Source organism: Primulina eburnea, chromosome 10, assembly GCF_022965805.1.
Source record: "Primulina eburnea isolate SZY01 chromosome 10, ASM2296580v1, whole genome shotgun sequence".
Classification (NCBI taxonomy): domain Eukaryota; kingdom Viridiplantae; phylum Streptophyta; class Magnoliopsida; order Lamiales; family Gesneriaceae; genus Primulina; species Primulina eburnea.
The window spans coordinates 33,899,668-33,908,014 of NC_133110.1; the positions used below are offsets into that span (position 1 = coordinate 33,899,668).

General features: G+C 33.4%; 1 protein-coding gene across 1 annotated transcript; it reads right to left on the reverse strand.

Moving 5' to 3' along the window:
* Positions 1 to 1,564: 1,564 nt before the first annotated feature.
* Positions 1,565 to 4,039, reverse strand: LOC140802864 (uncharacterized). The gene is made up of 6 exons (XM_073158483.1): positions 3,821 to 4,039; positions 3,366 to 3,715; positions 2,958 to 3,281; positions 2,394 to 2,768; positions 2,017 to 2,237; positions 1,565 to 1,918 (listed from the first exon to the last, which is right to left on the reverse strand). The coding sequence occupies exons 1-6, from the start codon at positions 3,964 to 3,966 to the stop codon at positions 1,673 to 1,675; spliced, it is 1,662 nt and encodes a 553-aa protein (XP_073014584.1). The 5' UTR covers positions 3,967 to 4,039; the 3' UTR covers positions 1,565 to 1,672.
* Positions 4,040 to 8,347: the final 4,308 nt, after the last annotated feature.

Consider the following 8,347-nt stretch of genomic DNA (forward strand, 5'->3'; position numbering starts at 1 on the left):
TTTTTTTTAGCCTAACTTTTACATACAATAATCAAAATTCGAGATTCAACCATATGTTTACTGAAGATAGAATCCATATAGTAAAAAAAGGGAAAATTGTAATTTTCGGTAATGTATGCTCGATTTTTATAATTTTTGTCATTTATATTGTCAAATTTCAATTTTAATTCATTGTATATAGATATTTGGTAATTTTAATCTGTTTACGGAAGTGGGCTGGATAGTTATATATATTCATTCCATCTTGGAGTGCAGCATGCGCCACCTTTTTATTCCTCTCTTTTTGCAGTGATGCTTTACTTTAGTTGAGCTCATTAATTTTCTCGCTATTTGGTTTGTTCGAATAATCAAAAGGAGGGAGTATAGATAATTGTAACCATAATGTATAATCCATCTTTTAATATATAAAGCGACTAAAGCTAAACTTGCTCTCTCCCCTTCCAGTGACCAAATCCTCACCTTCAAAGTAAATCAAATCACCAAAATCTACATGTGTCACCTCATCACATTTAACTTTTCCAACTTTTATTAATACATCATGTACGTGTTTGTTTACTTTTACACATACTTCTATACTTTTACATTAAGTTATATATCCATATTATCGTTTAATGGTAATTTTATTATTCATTAATTGCTTATCATCAGAACATTCACTTAAATTATAAATATAACTTATAATGGGGACAAAATCTAGGGAAAACTACCATTTTGGTGTTGAATAGGTTTCTTGTGAGACAGTCTCACGAATCTTTATATATAAGACGGGTCAATTTTATCGATATTTACAATAAAAAGTAATACTCTTAGCATAAAACGTAATACTATTTCATTGATGACTCAAATAAGAGATCCGGCCCACGAAATTGATTCGTGAGACCGTCTCATAGGAGTTTGGCAAAAACTTGTGTGAGACGGTCTCACGGGTTGTCTTTGTGAGACGGGTATCTTATTTGGGTCATCCATGAAAAAATATTACTTTTTATGCTAAGAGTATTACTTTTTATTGTGAATATAGGTATGGTTGACCCGTCTCACAGATTATGATCCGTGAGACGATCTCACATGAGACCCACTCTAAGAGTTTTTGTGTTTGGTGTTAAATGTTTTTTTTTTATAATTTCGGTCAGTCTTAGTCACATGTATTTAAATTTATGTCAATTTTATTCATTTTTAATAAGAAACTGTTGATTCGTCACTATACGTATAAGCCACATGTCTGAACCACGTAGGTGTCACATAGGAAAAATGATTAAAATAGCAAGAATAATAAAGATGGGAGATCAAAACTAAAATTTGACAGTATAAATGATCAAAAACGATGAAAATAAATATATGAGATTGATATTGCGATTTTCCGTAAAATCTACATCAAAACCATTTTATACTACAAAACTACTAAATAAAATCGTTGCATCCCCACCACTAATCTAGATATATGTTAGGAACAATACACCTCATGGCCATGTGGAAGAAGAAGAAGGATGCCCTAAAAGATACTATATATTGAAACAAGATCATTAATCTAGAGGCCTTGCTGCTTTTATTATTGTTGATCAATATATTATTATTTTTGTGTATTTACAAAAGGGAATGAAGCAATTTGGATATTCATCTCAAATTCAGCATCTAGTCATCAATCTTTTTAGCTTTGTAAAAGTTGCATGGCCAGTCAGTGAGCAGGAAAGAAAAGTGGGGAGGAATCTCTTTGTAATTTCCTATCACAGACCCTTACTTTGCCCATCTTATTTTCACACCAATTCAGCTGTTCACTACTCAGATCAGACATTCTTAAAACTCTTGACACCACCTTAAGGTCTATCAAAGCCATCAAAATCTCCAGCTCTTCCTCCTCCCTTAGCCGCCGTTTTCGCAAGCATTTCCCGGACCGTCGAAGATCATTCAGCTTGGCCTTTTTCTGTGGTGGTTTTTGAATTCAAGATTTGAACAAATGTTTGTTAACATTAAAATGGAAGTGATTAATCAAGTTAAATAGATAAAATTACACGTGTTTACCTTTTTGTTTACTCTTTTTAGTAAGTGGAGTAGAGTTGCATCAGCTGAGCCACTTCTTTTTCTGCTAAAGAAGGCTGCTAATATTTGGCAGTGATTCCTCCTGTCTTGTTTCATGAAATTCATGAATGTCCTTATTGATTCTTTCATGATATGAAGAAATGAGCTTGAAGGGATTCTTGATCCATTGCTTCCGGCCTCTCTTTTATCGTCTTGATCCGAATCTATGCATACAACAAAACTAATGAATATATTATAATGATCATTGAATCTTGACTTCTCCAAGTTCTGGATTGTTGAATTTTGCTGTAATTCATTTCACTGATCAATGAACAAATTAAGATAGATAGTTATTGTTCATTAAAAGCACAAGATTTCACCTCGGTATTCCGGGACCTGAAGCAATTTTGGTGTTAAACTCCTTATCCTAGCATAGATTTCTGGTCTTCTCCCATATTCATACGGCTCGTTTTCTACATATCTCTGCAGAAGAACTTGAAACTGTTGGAACTGTTGCGCGATATAAGCAGGGCACCCTGGATCATGCTCGCGACGAGAGGCTTTTATACGCTGAAAATACTTGTAGTTCCAGTTGAGGGCTTCCCATGTTAAACAAATCTGTGCAACATAAGCAGCTTCCAGTTCTTGATACGGATTGTGACGATATCTTGATGATTTTTTGTTTATTGTTCCTAGTTTATGAACAATCCTTTCGGATATGGATCTTGGACATGCTTGTATGGATCTCAATGATTCTGCAAAAGTATTTCAATATTAGCAAGAGCCTCTAGTCTTCAACTCGAGTCGCTTCCTGATGACTAGCTCGTTTCATGAAATATCCAAAAAACGTGACCTTTTTCGACACCAAGAACAGTTTTCCTTTCAAGAAATGGAATCAAAGTCTCACTTTCAAAAGTGTAACACAAAATGTGGAGTTCTAGTACCTGTTTCATGGAGTTTTTGCACGCTGATTCGATCTAAAAACAGCATTTCTTCATCGTATTTCTGGAACAAGGTGTATGATTCCCACTTGGGGCAGCTTCGACGCGAAGAAGACGAAAAAGGATCATCGGTACCACAGTTGATAGAGCTTCTCCATTCCGACGAATCTTTAGAAGTCGATCCTATCGTAAAAGTGTCTCCAAATATTTCACCCTCATCATTTTCCAGCACCAGCTTCTTGCCTTCTGATTTTGAAGGTTGAAATACAAGAAAATCCTCTTCTTGTCTGAATTCAACTCCTTTGTCTGCTGATTCTTGCTGCCATTCTCAATATTATCTGAAAAACGAGAACTCCATTAGCCATTTTATTACAAGGAAAGTATATTCTAGTTGGGACTAGTATATTTAACCTTGAGTACAAGTCCCATTCCTCAAGCTGGTGCCATAATTTGAAGTGGGGTCGGTTTCAACTTCCTCAGAATCAAAACAAGAATCTGAATCTCTTATTATATGATCCTCTTCAACAACCTCTTCATCACCGGATTCGACGTCATCTGGCGTGCCATAACATGTTGCTTCATTACTATCCCAACTTTGTCTTCCCAACTCGTTATTTGGATTCCGAACATGTCGTTCATGATCTCCATAAATCATGTTCGCAACGCCTTCTTCTCCCTCCACCGGCTTATGGCGAGAGTACTCGTCCCCTTCTTCCATTTCTTCATCGGAGAAACCATTGAAAACATATCCATCTCGGTTCCTATAACAGATCAGAATTAACGTACAAGAAAATAAACAAAAAGAATATGTATATAGAAAGAACTTAGAACTTTGAGACGATATGTAAATTAATGTATGTATAGACCTTTGGTAAAATGGATTGCCTCCAAAGAAGATGAACAATTTGGCAAGAAAAATGGAAGTGAAATGGAAGAAGATGAGGAGAAGCAAGAAAGAGCTGGAGACGTTGTAGAAAAGCCTAGCAATTGTTTCTTTGTGACATTGCAGCATTTTCTTAATTGTTTTTATCCAATAATGGATTTCTCCACTTATCTCTCCCTTTAACACAAAGCAACTCTAAGGATGAAAACTACAAAAGTGAAGTGCTTTAATTGCTTTGACAATTTTTTTGATTGCCAAGATTGGCCTCAGCTTTCCTTTTACAATTTTTTTTCTAAAAGACTAATATGCCCTTGCGCAAGGCTGGAGAATGACCTGCGTCGAGGTTTGTTATAATTGAATCTTGAATAAAAAAAATTATATGCCCTTGTGCAAGGCTGGAGAATGACCTGTGTCGAGGTTTGTTATAATTGAATCTTGAATACAAATTTTTGTCCAAATTTAATAACTTGGTGTCTTATGGACTATAAGTTATCGGAAAATTATTGTATTTCAAATTGGAAAAAAGTAATATTTAAATTTTATTATAATTTTTTTTCCTAGTAATATAAATTTTATTTTCCAAGATATATTATATGGTCTCCCTCCTTCCATAACCCCACTTTGTTGATTTATCACTATCATTTCATGAGTTATCTCAACTGTTTAATGTCATTTCAGCATATCTTAAGGGAAAAAAGTCATTTGGATTAAGTACATAATGGTCATTTTGAAGTGTTTAATTATCACTAATTAATTAATGTAAGTATTTAATCAATTTAGTACATAAAATCGATTTATTTTTTGTAAATTAAACTAATTCTGTAACATTTAGGCAGCTTTAGTTTGATTGGAACACAATTAAGAGAAGTTCTGATGTCCCTTTGATTAAAAATAGTAATCAAGAAACTTTAATAAAAAAAATTTAGATTAGAACCTTTAATAAATTAAATTAACAATAATAATATATTTGATTTTGATTTTAAAATTGAAATTCCTTGATGACTATAAAAGCAACGTGTAAGATAGAAACAAAACCAAAAAGAAGAGACATCACGCATCTTTATATTTATAATATTAATTACTTGTCTAGTTCTTTACAAAAGAGAAATACTACAATAGTATCTTCCAAAATATTATTTTAGTTTTTCTTTTCATTCCAAATATTATTTGAGGAGTAGGTCTCTGGTGAGACAGTCTTACGAATCTTTATTTGTGAGACTGATCAACCCTATCAATATTCACAATAAAAAATAATACTCTTAGCATAAAAAGTAATACTTTTTCATGGATGACCCAAATAAGAGATCTTTCTCACAAAATATGACCTGTGAGACCGTTTCACACAGATTTTTACCTTATTTTAATTTTTAAGAATTCTATATAATGCTTTATTTGATCCAGAAATATTGCATGAACATACATCATACGGGCATATAATTTCAGAGAATATGGAGAATTAATATGTTATTTGATTAAAAATTGGTGATGTTTCTATTTTTGGAAATTTAAGGTCAGATAAAAATTTGAATGAAAGTTTTGTTTGGTTGAAAATTTATTAAATTAGGATTAATCTTTGGTATGCTTCATGCATGTTGTCAAAGTTTGTGTATAATATTTAATTTATATTTTATACTATATTTTTGTATTAGTTTTGAATAATTATTTAAAGAGCATGTTTCTTATGAGACGGTCTCACGAATCTTTATCTGTTAGACAGGTCAATCCTACTGATATTCACAATAAAAAGTAATACTCTTAGCATAAAAAACAATATTTTTTCCTGGATGATCCAAATAAAATATATGTCTCATAAAATACGACCGTGGTACCGTCTCACACAAGTTTTTGTCATATTTAAATTATCTATAAAAAAGCATAACATTAGTTCATGATCATCACATATAACATATTCAGAAGCTATACAATTTAATGTTGTTGAGATATCATGAAGAGAATTACTATCGGGCTAGATAGATCTAACTCAAAGAACACCTCCAACTAAAACCTTTTAAACGGCTTTATCGTATTTATTTTTCCAAAATTATGACTTATTAGCGGAGTGATTTTAATATTGTCTATGCTATATAATTCAGAGGTTGACTATAATATTATTGTCTCACTTTAATGTAACGATTCATCAATTTTGTAAACACCCTATGACATTTATTTAACCTAATGATAATTCACGAATTCATTACACGTTATATTTCAAAACTCTCACATTTTTAAAATATCCAACTTACTTCTATTATTACATGATTGATTTTTTTTTTTTAGGTTTAATGAATGAAAATTAATCGAGGAAAATAAGGTAAACTCGAAACGATAGCATCGTGAGATAACTCAAGCTCCGGACGCACATAGGAGGCATTGGTGCCAAAAAGAGCGCCCGAATGCCCCAAAATGTTGTGCAATGCTTTTATGATCGCATTAGCACCCTGGGTGCTGCCTGGATCTTTTCTTTGGTCGAGATTTTCAGTCTTCCTCTCTTCTTCGAACCCTCTACCTTGAATTCATAACCTGCATAAGGAAGACCTGAAACTGGAGGACAAGCGGATGTTCAGTCTTTCCCCAGCGAGCTCTGTTTCATGAACAAATATGATCAACTTTTGAGTTTTCAGACACCTTTCCATCCAAATGGGTTCTTATGATGGTTCCTTCATGTCCTTTGGTCCGATGGACATAACATATAATGTAAGGACATGTCCCTGTAGATTGAACTCTTTAAATAAATTTTTGATCGTTTGAGGACACTTTTTGATCAAGTTTTGAATTAGATTTTCTAACTACACTTGCATACACATTGTCTTCTCATCTTAATTCCTATATGAAAAGATAGTATACAACATTTTTGAGTTATTATTTTTGCAAATATTGTGATGTATTTGCAAGAAGATGGGTTGTATCTTGAAAGAGAATTTCCACAGACTGAAGCACTAAAGTGGGGTAAATTCTTCTTAAGGATAAAGTGTTCAACACTTGTCTCAACTCATCATGATACAAAATTCTTCAAGCATTTTCGAAGCTTTCAATGTATCATATCAAACAATCTTAAGAAGAATATTTTTGTTTCTTACGTGATATTCTGAATTTCGAAGATGGCCTCTTCATCTACTTCAACAATTGTTCCAATGGCACAAGAAGAAAAATTAGAGAAGTTCATTGGTGTAGACTCTAAAAGGTGGCAAAAAAATATGTTGTACCTTACTACACTGAGCTTGGCAAGGTTTTTGAAAAGAGGATCCTCACTCCATTCCCGAGAAAGAAATCGATATTGTGTTTTGATGATCATGAACACAAAGAGGATCCTCCCACCATTTCTATGAAAGAACTATATTCTGAATTGAATGGATAATGCATTCTAAAATGTTTATTGTTAAATCAAAACTGCGAAGGAACTCTGAAAGATTCTTGAGGAAAAATATAAATCGAAGGATGTTGGCCTGAAGAAGTTCATAGTGAGACGGTTTCTGGATTTCAAGATGATAGACTCAAAATCTGTTGTGAGTCAAATACAAGAACTACAAATACTGTAGCACGAGATTCACACAGAGGTAATGAGTCTTAGCGAGTCTTTCCAATTTTAACTACAAGTACTGTAGCACGAGATTCACACATAGGTAATGAGTCTTAGCGAGTCTTTCCAATTTGCTGCATTAATTGAAAAACTCTATCTTTTGTGAAAGGATTTCAAAAATTACTTGAAACATAAGAGGAAATAAATGGGATAAGAGAATATGTTTGTTCGACTGAGAATAGAAGAAGAAAACAAAAATATGGAAGCCAAAGCAAATAAGATGACATCGAAAGTAAACATAGTGGAATCAAGTAACAAATACAAGAAAGTTTTATGGGCAGCAACAACAACAAAAGATCCCGAAGAAGTTCAATGGTAACTGCTACAATTGCGGTAAACCCAACCACATGGCTAAGATTGTTAGAAGCCTAAGAAATGTAAGAAACAAACGAAATATTTTAAAAAAGAGGTGTATCATTTGATTTTTCTTAACTTTATTTATATTCATGTTTTTTTTAAAAAAAAAACTTGGTGGACAACCCTAACGAATTTTTGGTTGATACGGGAGCTACTCAACACATATGCTCCGATAAAGGGATTTTCCACATATATTCCAGTTTTTGGTAGAAAGCTCTTCATGAGTAATTATGCTACGTCAGACATTGTGTGACTTGGAAAGGTTGTGATAAAGATGACATCCGGCTTGGAAGTGACACTAGTGGATGTGCTTCATGTAATGCCCGAGATTTAATTACTGTAATCAGACGTTGATTAATTGACAGAATTGAGGTAATAGAAACTCAAATGAAGAAGTCGGGCATCGTTAAATTATAAGCCAAGATGTTGGACCGAACATCTTGCGCCCGAGCGGTAGAAAAGAACCGCCCGAGCGCCAATGCACCATGAGTTTACTTCTTGGACAGAATGTTTGGCACCCGAGCGGTAGAATATTACCGCCCGAGCGCCAGTAGATGATCAGCTGAGTATCTCGAC